The following is a 17,361-nucleotide window of genomic DNA, read 5'->3' as shown; positions in this document are numbered from 1 at the left end:
TGCAACCAGGAAATACATTTCACCCATAAGAATTATATCAACTGAAAGTGAAAGAATGGAAAAAGGTGCTCCATGCATATGGAAAAGAAAACAAACAGGAGCAGCTATATTCATATCAGTGAAATAAACTTTAAGACAAAAACATTAATAGAGACAAGGAAGTTCATTGCATAATGATTGGCAGATTAATAAGATGTATCAATCATAAATGTTTATGTACACAACTTTAGAGTAATCAGTTTTATAAAACAAACGTTAATAGATCTAAAGTGAAGCATATATTACAATAATAATGAAGGGATTAATTTAATACTCAATCTGATTGATGGACAGAGCATGAAACAAAAAAAAATCAATAAGGAGACAACATAGCTAATTTACACTGTATACCAAATGAACTTATCAGGCATCTACAGAACATTTCATCCTATAAATGCAAAATACACATTCTTTTTATTATTGCACTTGGCCATCTCTATAAGATAGACCATATTATAAGCCTTAACACAATTCTCAACAATTTTTTAAAACTCAGGGAACTTGGGGGGGTGTGTGGTTTCAGGGAGTCTGGGGGATGGCACAGGTGGGGACGAGTAGGGACCTGTGGGTTCATGTCCAGGTGAGGAATGACTGCTCTGGGAGTTCCATGGACAAAGCCACTTTACTTGAAGGGCTAGAACAAGGAAACCACCAGTGAATGTCAGAAAAAGGAACAGGTACTGTGAGGCTGGGTAATTACGCTGACAAATACATGAGTGAATCATGTCTAGGGGCTCATCCATGTGGAACAGCAATCTCCACTGGCATGTGCAAGATCTGTGGCTAGGAATAGGCCTAGGATTGGAGTTAAAGGGATACACCAGCTGGACTGGAATTCCTAACGTTAAGCGCAAGAGCAAGAGTTGGGGCATTGTGCTGGGCTGGATGTAGCTAGCTGCAGTCTCCTTCGGCATGGGTGTGGACTGGATCTGGGGAATGCCAGACTGGGATAGAGCCCAGCACTCACTGGTACTCGTTAGAGTCAGGGTGGGTGTAGAACAGACTGGGCTAGGTCTTGGCTGCTGCTGAACCATGTGATTACTGCATCTGGGCATGGGACAGGTGTGGCTGGGCTGCAACAGCCAGCAGTAAGAACCAGAAAGGGTATGGGCCAGTTGGGCAAGGACACTATTCCTGCCAGCACAAGAGGTGAACAAAGTCAATCTGGGACAAGGACCCACTGGTGTGTGCAACATCTGCCACTGGGAGGAGACCAGATAGAGGAGCTTTGGGAACTCTTCTTTCAGCTTGTAGTCCCTGCAGGTAAGTGCAAGAACCAAGGCAAGGAGCAGCCCAAACCAGGCCAGGTTATAATACCCAGCATACATTTGGGTCAGGTTTGGAGATAAACCAGGCCAGGATGGTTCATAACATCTATTGACAGATCCGAGAAACACGATGAGGTGCAGGAGGGGTCAGGTAAGGTCGCATCACCAGCCAGTTCACACTTGGACCAGAACAGGGGCTGAAGCACCTGCTGGTGGATACCAAGGTGAGATAAGCCATGCCAGTCTGGGGCAGTGGGTGCTGTGTCTGTGAGCCTCAGGAACAGAGGGGCTCTTTGGTCCACCTGCAAAGTGGGTGCCAGATCTGTGTGCCCTGAGGTAGGGGGTCTGGTGGGGCTTTGGTCACATGGTCAAGATCCTGAGGCCCACCTGCATGGTGGGTGTCTGGTCCATGAGTCCAAAGGGTGGGATGTTCAGTGATGCCTGGGTCGTATGGCCCAGGACTTTCAGCCCACCTGTGAGGTAGATGCGGGATCTGTGAGCCCCAGAGGAGGGGCCTGGGTCTTCTGGCCCAGGTTACTGGGCCCACCTGCATGGTGGGTGCCGGGTTCTTGAGCCCCAAGGATAGGGGTTCTGGCAGGTTCTGGGTCTCATGACCCAGGGCCCTGGGCCCACCTGTGTAGTGGGTGCCAGATCCATGAGCCCCAGGGGTGGGCGGTCCGGTGGGTTCTAGGTCTCATGGTCCAGGGTCTTGGGCCTTCTTGCAGTGGGTTGCAGGTCCAGGAAGTCCCAGGGGTAGGGGATCTGACAGGTTCTGGGTCACATGGTCTTAGTCCTTGGGCCTACCTGTGTGGTGGGTACAGGATCCATGAGCGCCGGGGTTTTGGGGGGGGGTGTCCTGCGGGGCCTGGGTTGCCTGGCCCACATCCATGAGCCCACCTAGGAGAACTGGTCTTCCTCAGTGTAGAGTATGGAGTGCTGGATGGCAGACCATGGTGCACATAGTGGACAGGGTAGCCCACTGGGGCATGCAGAGGACATCTGATACCAAAGCAGAGAATGGAGAACAGAACATATGGACAACTACCTCAGCCAAACAATGACAGCAATGGACATTGGAAGGGATTCCTCATTCATAAATCAGTGAGATCAACAGCATTTTAGAACTATCGCATCTACTTGGGCAGAACCCTTGGAGCATGTACCACATTGTGAACCTGGGTTGATATCGGGTGACCCTTCCCCATCCTCAGGTACTGGAATGGTTGGGAAGCTGGGTATGGCCTATCCCCCTCTTTCCCCTCCCCCAAGAAATGGAAAGAAGAAATATAAAGTTTGGAAACAATCATCAAACCCACTTCTCCCTAACCCTAGATCCTTCCCACCCTATCAACTATGTAAACACATCTACAATAATGAAAAAAATTAAATTAAATATATATATGTTTATTTATATATTTTCTTACATCAGAATAATGCTGGAAATTAAAACCAGGAAAACTTTCAAAAATATACAAACACACAGAGACCAAAAATTACGCTACTGAATGAACAGTAGGTCATAGAAGAAATCAAATGTGAAATTAAAAACGCTCTTGAAAGGAAATTAAAATATAATACATCAAAACTTACGGAATGGGGGCCAATAATGTGGTACAGTGGGTAAAGCAAACAGCTGCATAGCCACAACCAATATGGATGTCAGTTCAAGTCAGGCTCCTCCACTTTCTGATTCACCTTCATGCTAATCCACCTGGGAAAGCAGTGAAAGTTAGCCCAAGAACTTGGGTTTTTTTTTTTAAGATTTTTTTATTTTATAGCAAAGTCAGATATACAGAGAGGAGGAGAGACAGAGAGGAAGATCTTCCATCTGATGATTCACTCCCCAAGTGACCGCAACGGCCGGTGTTCCAGGAAACAGGAACTTCTTCCGGGTCTCCCATGCGGGTGCAGGGTCCCAAGGCTTTGGGCCATCCTTGACTGACTTCCCAGGTCACAAGCATGGAGCTGGATCAGAAGCGGGGCTGCCGGGATTAGAACTGGTACCCATATGGGTTCCTGGTGTGTGCAAGGCGAGGACTTTAGCTGCTAGGCCACTGCGCTGGGCCCAATCTAATTAATTATTAGTCTTCTCCTCCTATGTTTGATGCTACAAATTGTGAAATAGTAATCTCCAGGCTCTTGGCTTCAGACTGACCCAGTGCTGGCCTTTATGGCCATTCAGCAGATGGAAGACTCACACACATCTATCTAAGTATATCCTTGCTGTCTCCTTACTCTCTCCCTCTTTTTCTCTTTCAAAATAAATGTTTTCATAATGGAAATTGTGGTGGGCCCAGCACAATAGCCTAGCAGCTAAAGTCCTTGCATTGAACATGCTGGGATCCCATATGGGCGCTGGTTCTATCCCGGCTGCCCCGCTTCCCATCCAGCTCCCTGCCTGTGGTCTGGGAAAGCAGCTGAGGATGGACCAAAGCCTTGGGATCCTGCACCTGTGTGGGAGACCTAGAAGAGGCTCCGGGTTCTTGGTTTCGGATTGGCTCAGCTCCAGCCATTGCAGCCACTTGGGGAGTGAACCAGCAGACAGATCTTCCTCTCTGTCTCTCTCCTCCTGTCTGTATATCTGACTTTGCAATCAAAATAAATCTTTTTTTTACAAAGTGTGGTATATACACACAATGCAACATTCAGATAAGAATGAAATCCTGACATCTACACCAAAATGGAAGCAACTGGAAATTATTATTCTAAGTAAAATAAACCAGACCCAAAATGACAAACACTGTATGTTTTATCTTATTTTTGGTAAGTTAATGCACAAAAATAGTATAAAAAATTTGGTGAGTGTCATAACATTTGGTACAAAGTTATGACAAATATTGTTTAACTGAATCATACTGTATAAACAACAATATATCCATATTTATCACATTAAAAGAAGAAAGAACGAGAACGGTGAGGATTCTTGGGGTACTAGTAAAGCTTTCCACTTAATTTGGGAGTTGGCTGTATAATCATATAACAAAACCACATATGTACACAGTATTTCAATAAAGTGTTCTTCCAAAAAAAGAAGCTCTGGCTGAAGAGGAACATGAGGAAAGCAGCTGGGACACAGCTCCTGCATCCACAGGTACCATCTGCTTTTCTGGTAGAAGATGCCCGGTTCAACCTGTGAATTTGAGCAGAGTCAAATCAAAGCTATGCCTGAGCCCAGTATGTGCACACATCCCTCCTAAACAACCAAGATTGTAGTAAGAAGTGTGGTATATGTAATACTCACATTATATATTCTGGAACTTTCCACCAATCAACTGGATCACTACTGAAATAGAGACACAAGAAAGCACCTCAGATTCAGACCTAAGGAATCCTAGACCTGTGCCCCGGGGAGGAAGAGAGGGATCACTTAGCCCTGCCACCTGCAAACTCTTCATCCCCCACTCAAACAGCCCTGGGACAGATCCACCCACCCATCACCTGAATTACCTGTAGTAAGCTCATCTAAACAGGAACAAAATGTGGAAGTTACTCTCAAACGTTGAGTTATATCACAATCATTCAGAGCATGTTTGAAAAGAAAAGAATTACAGGTAAAAGTACACAAGCCACAGCAAGAACTTCCAGGTAAAACATGTGCAGTAGCTTTAAATGTCCAAAAAAAGATCATCTCTGGGACTTCAGTGAAGTGCACATGCAGCTCAGGCATTGCATTTCTCCTTAACTGTAAATGCACACAGAGCTCCAGGGCAGACATGCTTAGTTCTCCGCCCGACAGGAAAAGTGAACTTGTAATTCTGCCTGCATCAATAGTCCACCTGTTCTCCAAGCACTGGCACCTGCAAAATGACTACTTGGCCTCTCCCAGTCCCATCCCCTGCCTTGTGGTTGACATACCTAGTTCATTTCTAAGGTCTTGCACCTCTTCTTCTAGCACAGTACACTGTCACAAGAAACATGAGAGAGAGAAAATGTATTATGGCTTCCTCTGTCCTCATCCACGCCCCTGGCCCTTATATTTAGCACCTCTGACAGCTTAGTAGGTATGCTGTATTGGAATTTTAATAAATGAAAATTCCCTCCCTCCACAGGAAGTAGGATGGTGCATATAGGATGGGATAAAGCTTGTCCTGGCCATCAATTCCACCATCTATTTTGGGCCTGCATTCTTAGGAACAAAAGACAGAATTACCCGAGGACAGCCCTCTATTCCAGGTGGAAACTCTGGCATTTTCAGAGTCTGTTGATGACTAGATGGCTGCTTGACTCCTGAAAGAGAACACAAAACCCAGCTTCCTAACATGAGAATGAGATGGAAAAGACCATGTGGATTCTACTGTAAGCAGCTTCACCTTCTCCTAAGTTGTCCTGGCTCTGCCCAGAGATTACAACCCTTTCCCTGGGCCTGCCTTCTTTGTCTCACAGTGACACATGCATTGTGATTCTGGACTCCTAGGACTGTAAACAGGGGTTGTATGCTAGCAGAGTCAAAGTCACAGACAGCTACATGAAAGAGTCACACAACAGGAAAGACACTGCTCCATTGAGCTACTATTTACTGGTTATAAAGCTTGGGGTACTGCTAAAATTTCCCCAGTCTCACAAACTGTACTGCTAGAATGATTTGACCTAAAGCCAGTCCTGATAACATTTGTTTCCTGTGAGTGAGCTGCCTGGGTAGGCAGAGAATCCTGGGAGCAAGGCTAAGATCCCAAAAGAACCAGAAATTTACCTCCTTCACTCCTCCCTTCCACTTAAATCCTGGACTTACTAGAGATCACAAGGCCTCTGGCTGTGAAACTTCCCCGGCTTGAGGGCAAAGGCTTGAAGGTAGCCATAACTTGTGGCTCTTGGATGTCAGTGTCCCCACTGCTGGATTCATGATGCTTATACCTCTGAGAGGGAAGCTAAAAAAAAAAAAAAAAAAAAAAAAAAACTTTTAAAAAAATAAAACTAAAAATTAAAAATAATTTAAAAAATTAAAAATTATTGTATTCAAGCTAGTGTATGGGTATTAGTATTTTGGGGGGATGGAGTGAGGTATGGTTTGTAATAGAGAAGGCAATTTAGGGGCCATGTCATCAGTTCTTTCTGTATCATTCAGCCCACAGTCAGGTTTGAGAGAGGCCAAGAAAACCAAACACTGATGTTTTACAGCTGCTTCCATGAGAGGTCACCTGCTCTGTGCAAAGACAGAAGTAAGTCCTGCCATCCATCTCATCTACTCCCTAGAGTCGAGGTAGGAATTGTGCAAGTATCAAGAACAGTGCTTGCCAAACACCAGGTGACCTTTAAATTAAGTACCCTATTTTGGCATCCCAATGACTGAGGGCTCCAAAACTACAAGTAAGTACTAGCTGTAGTACTTATGTACAGATGTACATGTAGTACAGATGCAGAGGTATGTGCCTGGGGAAGGAAGAAAAATTAGGAAGGAGGACAGGGACAGACAAAAAGATGGGATGGGAGGAGTAAGGTATACTTACGTGGCTCCTTGAGTCTGGAGCTCTAGTTGAGCCCAAGTCTCCTCTAGTCACAAGCTGGGTCTGCCTCCTGGCCCCAGATTTCTTCTCAGGGGAGCCCTGTTTGGACTGTTTGGGTTCCCAAGCAAGTGAGGATGTACCAGGCTTCGGAAGCAGTGAAATACCAGTCACAGGAGGGATGGTGGCTGGATCCACAGGCAGTTGTCTCCGCCTCCGAGGTGAAAGGGCTGTCCCCAGGACAACTTCAGGGGAGTTCCCTAGAGATCTCTTCCCTGGGGATAACTGCCTGCTAGGAAGGGCCTGAGGAAGGGCTTCTGTTTTGCCAGTAGCAGCATCAGCACCCCTAGGGGGACTAGACTTGCCCCCAACCCTCCTGGAGAGCCAAGCCTGCATTTTCTTCGGGGAAGAGGGCCCTAGCTCTCCCACGACCTGCCTTTCAATGGTACTATCGCGACTCCAAAGGGCAGTGGTTGAGAAAGGGCCTGAAACATGAGGGAAATTCTCCCTGCGTGGAGAAATAGAGTATCTGGGGCTTTCTGTGGGTTGCATGGCCTGGCCATCTCGTTTCAGATTAATGCTAGCCCTCCCTGTCTGCATGTCCCTGAGCTCAACGTAGGACTCAGGGTCAGAAGGCAGCCCCACCAGGCCTTCCCCACAGGCGCGCTGGACATCAGTGGTGATGTTCAACTGCTGTCTGGCACCTCTTCTGTTGCTGAGGCCCGGGGCTCGGCCTCCTTCCTTAGGGGGACTCCTGAGCCAAGGGGCAGCACAAGCCTGCATTAACTCCTTAGAGCCCCAGTTCACCACCACGCCTCTTTGGTTGGGGCCAGCCTCCACTGGCGGCGGCCAAATGGCGGCCGCTTCTGCAGCGCGGCTTTCTGGGCTCAGAAATCTCTGTACAGCTCTGGAACCCTGGAGAGTCTGTGGCTGCAGTACGGTCGTATGTGCCCCAACAAACTGGGAAACGGAACCCCTGGGGCCCTCCCTGTCAGAGACAGGAGTGTTAGGGCGAGTTTCACAGGCCTTAAGGGCCGTCGCTCCTGCCTGGATCATTTCCGGCTCCGGCCCCAGCTCCTGTTCCGGCTCTGACTCGGAGTCGGCCTCCAACAACCATTGGAGGAATGGCGGGTTTGAGATCCCTGCCTCCTTGCCACCCTCTCCTTGCTTCTGGCCCTGGCCTTGACCCTCACAAACTGCCAATGGCCCTGAATCCAACATTAGTTCCCGCTCCCAGTGGGTTCCAGGGCCGTCAGAGCCGGCCTGGCCCTTACTCTTCGCACCAGTGCGATAACCAAGACTCGATTTTTTTCTGGGGAAGCTCATGCCGCAAGTCTGGGCAGACAGGGCTGAGGGGAAACGGTCGACCTGGTCACGAACTTCCCTGAGGCAGAGCTGGGAGGCGCGAGTCAGGAATGAAGAAGAGAAACCGTTACCGCAGGGGTTGCTGGGAATCTACTGGAAAGGGGGGGCAGCTTCCGTTCAAATCGCCTACAGGACACCACTGCATTCTCATTGGTCAATTCCTAGCCAATCGGCGTGCTCGCTCTCTGGCTGCTCTTCCAGGCCCCAGCCAATTGGAACAAAGATACACATGTTTCTACAAAACAGTCTGACAAGGTGATTGGCCTACAGTTCGGTGATGAAGACCTATTATCCCTCCTCTGCTTTTCTCACTGTATCTGTCCACGAATCCCTGACCTGCTTTTGTTTGGCCACAATGCAGCTGGCGGAGTGAGGGTGATACAAAGGAACCATTAGATTTGTAATGCATCCATAATACTATAATTCTTCTCATTCTTGTTTATAATCTAGTCACTACCAAGAGAGGTTTCGGTCTTAAATGATTTCGTGCAAGTTTTGAAACATTGAGAGGATACTGCACCCAACTCGAGCAAGAATGACAATGATCTCTTCGGTTTCAAACTAATAGGTATTCTCCAACAGCAACAATGTGCCCAAGTCTGTGTGAATAAAAAGGAAAGCACAAAACATTGATTCACAGAAATACTGGCTTATTTAACAAAGACTGGTGTCTGATTTGGAGGGATTTGTTTTGCATAAGAACATTGTGGGTCTGTTTGAACATTTTGATAGTAGCATGAATTAACCAGGTAATGCATCTTCAGAACATCTGTTTTGTGCTGACAAGATTGACAGAATGTCATTAAAGTATGGAATCACCTTATAATAGACTCACAATTTTGATGCATAAAGAAAAACTGAATATAAAATAAAACTAATCAAAATGGATTTTGATTGGCTTATCCATTGGAATAAACATCTTAATTGGCTGTTTTGTAAGGACTCCATTTTGCTCTTATGATACTCATTTTTAAGTTGTCTTCTGACATTCTGTGGACAAAAAGAAGCTAGGGGTGGCTGTCACTTCAGTTTAAAATGAGTAATGTTGTCTTTAACAGAATATTGATGATCCAGGAGGGGGTAAAATACGTTGCAAGAGGGCCTGGCCTAGCGACTAAAGTCCTCACCTTGCACGCACCAGATTCCACATGGACGACGGTTCTAATCCCAGCAGGCCCACTTCCCATCCAGGCCGCTGCTCCAGGCCTGGGAAAGCAGTCGAGTTTGGCCCAAAGCCTTGGGACTTTGCACCCACGTGGGAGACCTGGAAGAAGCTCCTGACCACTTGGGGAGTGAATCAGCGGAAGGAAGATCTATCTCTCCCCCTCTCTATCTGACTTTCCAATAAAAATAAATCTTTAAAAACATATATTGCGGGCCTGGAGTGGTGGCGTAGCACTAAAAGTCCTCGCCTTGAATGTGCCGGGATTCCATATGGGTGCCGGTTCTAATCCCGGCATCTCCACTTCCCATTCAGCTGCCTGCTTGTGGCCTGGGAAAGCAGCCAAGAATGGCCCAAAGCCTTGGGACCCTGCACCCACATGGGAGACCTGGAAGAGGCTCCTGGCTTCGGATTGGCTCAGCTCTGGCTGTAGCAGCCACTTGGGGAGTGAACCATTGAACGGAACATCTTCCTCTCTGTATATCTGCCTTTCCAAATATATATATATATATATATATATATTTGGAAATATATATACATAGCAAGAACTGCAATATAATATATATTATTGCAAGAACTACCAAATGCAATCTGTCCTTTTTAAATTATGGAAATTAAAAGACAGCAGTACTTTTCTGAAAACTACCATATGAGAATTGTAAATTATGTGATCTAGACATAATTCAGTAACTGCAAAAATAACCAGAGGATTAATGAACTTCTTAGTTGTATGTAAATATATACATTCTGAATTATGTTACAGATTATATATATCAAAATAAATAATGAAGACAGAATAAACAAAAACATCTTTAAATATATAGGTAGTATCTATTAACGTGTACTGAATGTACAGAATATACATATGGTACATAACTGCAGTAAGACAGGGTGATTTTGGCTTAGAAAGAGATTGATTGACCAATGGAACAGAAAGGAAACCTTAGAATTGAGTCCACACATCTACAGGTTAATCTACAGGATCACTAACAACAATATTACGAACACACATACAAAAAGGGCAGGGATTTCAATAAGTGGTTCTTAAAAATAAGAATGAAAATAGAACCCTATATTTCACAATGTTCAAAATTCAATTCAGTGAAGATTTGTAATTACTAAAACTTAGAGTATACCTCTCTAAGACATTCAAATCAGGAAGAATTTTTTATCAGACCCTGAAAGCACAGGAAACAAAAAGAAAGGGACAATGGGAATTTTATCAAACTAAAGGGCTTGTGTACAGCAAAGACCAACCAATAGCTGGAAATGAGAGCCTTCAGAATAGAAGAAAATACTTACAAGCTATTTATCTGGAAACTGGCCAAAAAAATCAAACTATGTAAGGAATTCAAATAACAACAACAAAAAAATCAAACAATTCAACTAAAATGTGAAGTAAATTCTAAAAAAAAATGTTTCCCAAAGACAATTTTTGCATTATAACAAATTGGGGAGTGCATTTCAGCAAAAGTTTAAAAATTGAGACCGTGACTAAAAGAAAAAAATAATTCTACTCTTGCTTTTACACAAAAAATAAATCCATGGAAATGTTTCTTCCAGTATTGCTCATCATATTAAAAACCAGAACATATTTATATGCATCAAGGATCATTAACTACTATGTGGCATAATCATGAGATAAATTCCTAAAATAACTCAAATATATGGATTAGAGCAACATGAATACAAAGGATAAATCTAGAGATTTATTACATTATATTTAAATATAAGTATGTATGTAGCAAATTGGAGAATTACAACATCTCTTCAAATTAACAAAAGCCTTTGAATGCATTATATAGAGTTTATACAAAATATATACAAATTAGGGGTTGGGCACTCAAATGGGACCCTCAATCCCACTGGCCACTTTTGGCTTGTGGGAGAAGGGGTGCAGCCTGACCGAACTGACTGACTAAAGGCAGCTGAAGGCACCCTGGCCTGGGCTGGGCGCTCCAAAGGGATCCTGACCCCATGGGCTGCTTTTGACTGGGGAGAGGGGTACAGCCTGGCCTGGCTGACTAAAGGCAGCTGAAGGCACCTTGGCCTGGGCTGAGTGCTCCAAAGCGACCCTCAACACCACACACCACTTTGGCTGGAGGGGGAGGGGTGCAGTCCACCTAAAGGCAGCTGAAGAAACCCTGGCCTAGGCTGGGCATGCCCACAGGAACCCCTCCCCATGGGCCACTTTTGGCTGGTGGAGCAAGGTGTAAAACATGGCCTGGCTGCCTAAAGGCGATCTTCACCAAGACACATCATCATCAAGCTCTCTTTAATCAAACATAAGGAAAAGATCCTAAAATGTGCACGAGAAAAAAATCAACTGAAATATAAAGGAATGCCAATTAAACTCACAGGAAACCTTTCACAGGAAACTCTACAGGCCAGAAGAGAATAGAGCGACATATTCCAGATTCTAAAAGCAAAAAATTGCCAGCCCAGGATAATGTACCCAGCAAAACTTTCCTTTGTCTTTGAAAATGAAAATGAAATAAAATTCTTCCATAGTAAAGAGAAGTTAAAAGAATATGCCTCTTTCAAAGCTGCCCTACAAAGGATAAAGATGTTGTCTTGAGAGAGAAGAGGAATAACACCCACCAAACCAAAGGCAAATGTGAAGAATGTCCCAGTAAAATAACAGAAGATTAAATCAATGAACAACCCATTGCTAAAATGACAAGACCAAATTACCACCCATTCATATTAACCCTGAATGTAAATGGCTTAAACTCACCAATTAAATGTCATGAATTAGTAGACTGGATTAAAAAACAAAACCCATCTATTTCTTGGTAACAGGAGACACATTTCACCAACAAAAATCAGCGGAAACTATATCTCATGTATTTTGATTTTTTTGTTAGTCTCACCTCTTTAAAATACTTTTCATTAAATTTTATTTTTGGTAATTTTTACGTATTTGATTAGGGTGCAAAGGATCAAGGGCTAGAGAAAAGTGGATGAGACCATTCTTTTAAAGATTCATTTATTTTAGACAAACAACAAAAAGTAGGGCTTGGATTCTGACAGGAAAGAGCTGGCGTGGATTTGCTCATGCTTCGCTGGGTGGGACACAAAGATTAGTCACTCCTCACCATGGTGTTGAAGATTTCTCTGCACACCCCTCCAAAAAAAAAAAAAACAAAAAAACAGTTCTGCACCTTAATTGTCGACAAATGTCTTGTTAGACTTAAAAGCTAGTCTAGATTATCCTAAAATCTGCCAAGTTCAGCAAAACTATACTTCAACACAACAAACGGCAAAATACTAAAATGAAAATAGGCACGAGACAGCTGAATAGTACCCTACAGCCATTTTAAAGTGTATAGCAGCCAGTTCTGTATTTAAACTAAAATTGAAATGTCAATGAGCTAATCATAGGATGTGGTTAAAAACTTGTATTTTTTTTTAACATACTGGTTACTCAAAACCATGTCAATTCCATAAGGTTGTAAACTGTTGTTGATGTTATTTTGGGACTCTTAACTGATTGGGATGACATTCTGCCAGCTCCACCTTCAGACCAGAAATGGTCTCCCCAAGAAACTGTTCAATTCATCTGGACAATAAGTTGCTGGACTCTATGCTTGGTATATGCTTGCAATGAAAGAATCTTGACTGGATTTGAACTGTAATACTGCAACAAGGTGGAGGAATCCACCATGGGGGAAGGGCATGGGGAGGGGTTGGAGGAATCCCAGAGCCTATGAAACTGTCACATAATGCCAAATAATTAATAAAAAAAACCCGAAAGATTAAAAAAAAGATTTATTCATTTTTATTGTAAAGTCAGAGAAACAGAGAAGAATATCATCCATCAGTTGATTCACTCCCCAAGTGGCCGCAATGAGCAGAACTGAGTCAAACCAAAGTCAGGAGCCAGGAGCCTCTTCTGGGTCTCCCATGCGGAAGCAGGGTCCCAAGGCTTTGGGTCGCCCTCTACTGCTTTACCAGGCCACAAGCAGGGAGCTGGATGGCAAGCGGGGCCACCTGGATTAGAACCAGTGCCCACATGGGATCTTGGCATGTTCAAGGTGAGGACTTTAGCTACTAGGCTACAGTGCTGGGCCAGAGACCATTGTTTTGACATTCTCTTTTTTCCTTTCTGTATAAGGGGTTGAGGGGAGAGATAAGGATAGAAGCTACACCCAGCCTCCCAACCATCCCAGGGTCCCTGACATGGGACATGCTCCAAGGGTCCTGCTCAAGTGGTTTTGATAGATCAACAGTTCTGTATTGTTGCTGATCTCACCACTCCCTGCCCAGCCCGTCCAACACGCAGGCCTGACCACATGCTCACTGATGGTCACCGCGGTTACAGAAAGTGGATAGACACCACAGTGACTTCAGCCAAAGATCTGGCATACCCCAAAGGCAGCCATGGCCATGTACAGGCCAATCATAGACAAAGACCAACATTCCCTGTCCTTTTGGGACCCAAGCAGGACTGATGCCAGCATCCATGTCAGAGAGGGTATAAAACCTTTGTGTCCGCTACCCAGCTTGTCTTTCCCACGTAAGTTCCTCTCCTCTCCTGTTCATTCCTCTACCACATGGGAAAGACCTGTTTGTACTTGGCTGGTATTTTCTTTCTCGGGTGGTTGGCATATCTAACACTTACCAGTGAGAGCTATGACCCACTAGGGGAGTTTCCCAGATTCCCCCACTCAGCCCACTCCCAGACCCAGATCTCACGCATGCCAACCGTTGCTTGCACTTACCCAAAATGTCCCAGCCTTTATATGAGCTGGTGTGGCCCAGCCCACCCCAAACACTGTTTTAGGGTGCTCATGTGAGCACTGCAGCCTGGACCTGCCTTGCTTCTTCCCAACTCCAGTACTCGTGAGCATTGATGAGTTCCATGGTCACACCTAACTCAGCCCATCACCATCCCAACTCTCAAGCTAACCAGTGGGACTTGTAGTTCCATAGGGTTGGGCACACATATCCACCATAGGATGCAACCTCAGACCTGGTTCTCTTGCATGCTGACTGGTGTCATGGCCCATTCTAATGTGATCCATCCCCTGATCCGACACTCATTGTCAAGTACTGGGATCCAGTCCTGTGAGACAGGCCCCCAGCCATAGCTTGCATGTGCACTGGCATACTATGGTCAGCCATGTTCCATCTTAACAAACCTAATCAGGACTCCCATGTGGGCTGGTGCATCAGTCTGATCAATCAATATCTTCAGGTCTCTCCCCTCCAAACCACCAGGTCTCAGTCCCCTCACTTACCTACAAGTACAAGAGGCCCTGTCAATAGGTGTCCCTCAGGATTCATTCCTCACCTATGTGTACAGTGGCCTTATCCATGGAAGTACTAGACAGTAATCCCATACCCCTAAGACCCCAGAGCTCGCCCCCCTCCCCCGGGGAAGCCAGCAGGTGGAGCCTGGTGTCTGTTGGTGCTCTGGCCGCCCACAAGCCAGGATGCTCCCCCTGCCCAGCAGTGGTGGATGGAGAGCTAGACTCCCCAGCAGGAAGCCTGGGCTGACACACGTGGCCGGGGGAGCCAGCCACCCGTGTCTTTGCTCAGACTTACCTGGACTTCTCCCACCCCCTCTATGGCATTACAAGTGGTGAGATGGATCACATCCTGCCTGGAGCCTGGTAGTTCAAGCTTCTACAACCCATGAGATGAAGATAGAGCTCCACTGTTCTGACTGACTCACACCAACTTGATACTAGGACTTTGCAGCTGATACCCAATACAGTCCTGTTGTTGAGAATCTAGGTCGCTGGTACAGTACAGTCAGCTTAAGGAGCAACACATCCTCAAGTACTGGTCTGTAGGATAAGCACCTGATGCCACGCATAGAGGTGATACTATGCAGGGAAATACCCGCTTTCCAGTAGGACCTGCCTTATAGCAGCTGTAGGAATGTCCAATGGCTCTGAACATTTGATCCAACCCCTGAAATTTCAGAAGAATCTTTTCTATCCACACTCAACAGCAGTAGAATTGGGAGCTGCAGATGCTCCCAAGAGGTGATTCCCTGTCACAGAAACAGGATTATTTTGGAGAACCACTTAGCAGACCTTTTATAGATAGTAGGCACTGTGAAGGTGTACAACCTGTGCCAATCAGCTCTCTTTTCATCCACTGTTTGGAAAGGTAAATATAAGTTTCAGAAACAGACAGGCTAGCAAAGCTTTCCTCATAGGGAATAAAGAGTAGCTCAATGCAGCTGCTCAGAGTTCCTTGTGTTGTTACACCTATAGCTCTTGGGCAAGGAAAGCTTAAGGTGTCAGGAGGACATTCTCCACCAATGGGATTACAGGAGGTATGAATGAGGAGTTGGGTGGGGAGGTCGTAGGAGAGCAGAGACAGAATAAGGAACACTAACATCATATACGTACATGGGCACTTCAGAAGGTTGGTGGGAAATGGAATGCAGAAGATAATTTTGGAGCAAGATATTTTGAAATCCCTAATAATATTTTTTATAACACACATTGCCATCAGCCTGTTGGAGTTCTCTAGTATAAGGGGAATATGTCTGAGTAACATGAAATTGATAGAAAATACTTGAGTAGCCCATCTAAAGCAAATGCCAGTAATGTGGGGAAGGGAGACATGTCGACCTATGTTGTTATCTCTTTCACTGGCTTCACACATGCGGGTGTGAGACTGTGTCATCAGTGACAGAACTGTGTTCATGCTAAGAAAGGCACACAGGCATACAAAATGGTGCACAGGCTACACAAACTGCAAAGATTAATGACACCATACTCCTCAGAGCAGGACAGTGCATGGTACTGGAATTACTGTAATCACCCCAATGAGAACTAGCATAGATGGTACACATTGCAGAAATCCTGGCTAAAATGCCTTATCAAATTTTACCACCTGAATAGCAACCTGTGCTACTTTATCTACAGGGAAAATGACTTGAGTGAAGGTTTGACTCCTAGTCACAATACTCCAGCACACCTAGCCAAGTGAGGAGTTTGATGTGGATGGTTTAATTCCTATTGATATTCTTTTCTGGCTGTGAGACCAGTGGTTGCTCCATCACATGTGTTGTGATCTCTCTGACACAGCCCCAAAGTAGGACTGGGTGAGAATTTCGAGCAGGGGTGGGACAAGTCCAACCAACATTCCAAGCACAGCCCCTCTCTCCTTTCCATCCGCACTGTACCATCCTGTCCAGGATTTGGTTAGCTCAGGTCATGTCTGTGTCCTCCAGGAGCTTCCTGTCAGTCATGAGGACCATCCCTCCTACACAGAGGCAGCCAATGCTCAGGTGAGCATTCCTACCAAATAACAGGGACTTCTGAGATATCATATTCATCCCAGAACATGATGGAGAGCCTCTTTCAGGCACTCTGCCATTGTGAGACACCTGGCTCCCTGCCATTGATGTCAGTGCCCTCCTGTGCTTTACAACTAAAACAATTCCTGTGTACATTTTTGACCCTTTATGTGTTTTTTAAAGATTTTTTTGGGGGGGGGAGGCAGATCATATTTATAGAGAGAAGGAGATACAGAGAAAGATCTTCCACCTGCTAGTTCACTTTTCAAATGGCTGCGATGGCTGGAGCTAAGCCAACCCAAAGCCAGGGGTCAGGAGTTTCTTCCAAGTCTACCACATGGCTGCAGGGTCCCAAGGCTTTGGACCATCCTCTGCTGAGTTCACAGGCCATAAATAAGGAGCTGGATGGGAAGTGGAGCATATGGGAATCTGGAGCGTCAAGGTGAGGATTTAGCCATTGAGCCATCGTGCTGGTCCCCTTTTATGTGTTTTTGACCACTGCTTCAACTCCTTTACTTCCTGACTCAGACTTCCAACCAAGGGGGATCTTGCTTTGATCATTTCTAACCAGTTTGATACACAGACATACACAGACTTGTGTGCGTACACTCTCTCTCTCTCTCTCTCTCTCTCTCTCTCTCTCTCTCTCTCTCTCTCACACACACACACACATCTTGAATGTCATAGTCATACAACACTTAGTAATGGGAACCCTTGATGAGAAATGCATACTAATGTGATTTCAGCATGTAAGCACTGCGGAGTGTACTTGTACAAACTGAGATAGTAAGCCAGTCACAATGCAACATATCTTGATGCAATCAA

At 45.3% G+C, this 17,361-nt stretch overlaps 1 protein-coding gene across 1 annotated transcript; it reads right to left on the bottom strand.

Annotated features, from left to right (window-relative positions):
- Positions 1 to 4,133: 4,133 nt before the first annotated feature.
- Positions 4,134 to 8,071, bottom strand: LOC131478565 (uncharacterized protein CXorf49-like). The gene is made up of 7 exons (XM_058658796.1): positions 6,752 to 8,071; positions 6,037 to 6,172; positions 5,458 to 5,534; positions 5,163 to 5,208; positions 4,755 to 4,769; positions 4,549 to 4,590; positions 4,134 to 4,437 (listed from the first exon to the last, which is right to left on the bottom strand). Exons 1-6 carry the CDS (start codon positions 8,069 to 8,071, stop codon positions 4,550 to 4,552), a joined length of 1,635 nt encoding a protein of 544 aa, XP_058514779.1. The 3' UTR covers positions 4,134 to 4,437; position 4,549.
- Between the last annotated feature and the right edge of the window lie 9,290 nt (positions 8,072 to 17,361).

This window comes from Ochotona princeps, chromosome X (assembly GCF_030435755.1).
Source record: "Ochotona princeps isolate mOchPri1 chromosome X, mOchPri1.hap1, whole genome shotgun sequence".
In the NCBI taxonomy this organism is placed as follows: domain Eukaryota; kingdom Metazoa; phylum Chordata; class Mammalia; order Lagomorpha; family Ochotonidae; genus Ochotona; species Ochotona princeps.
Note: the sequence above shows the minus strand (reverse complement) of the source record. Positions and strands in the feature narration are given on the sequence as shown.

Coding starts and splice junctions, on each gene's coding strand:
- LOC131478565 (XM_058658796.1), bottom strand. CDS start 8,071: ATGAGCTTCCCCAGAAAAAAATCGAGTCTTGGTTATCGCACTGGTGCG. Junction 6,173..6,751: donor CTCCAGACTCAAGGAGCCAC/GTAAGTATACCT, acceptor TTTTTTTTTTAG/CTTCCCTCTCAGAGGTATAA. Junction 5,209..5,457: donor GAATAGAGGGCTGTCCTCGG/GTAATTCTGTCT, acceptor TTCTTGTGACAG/TGTACTGTGCTAGAAGAAGA.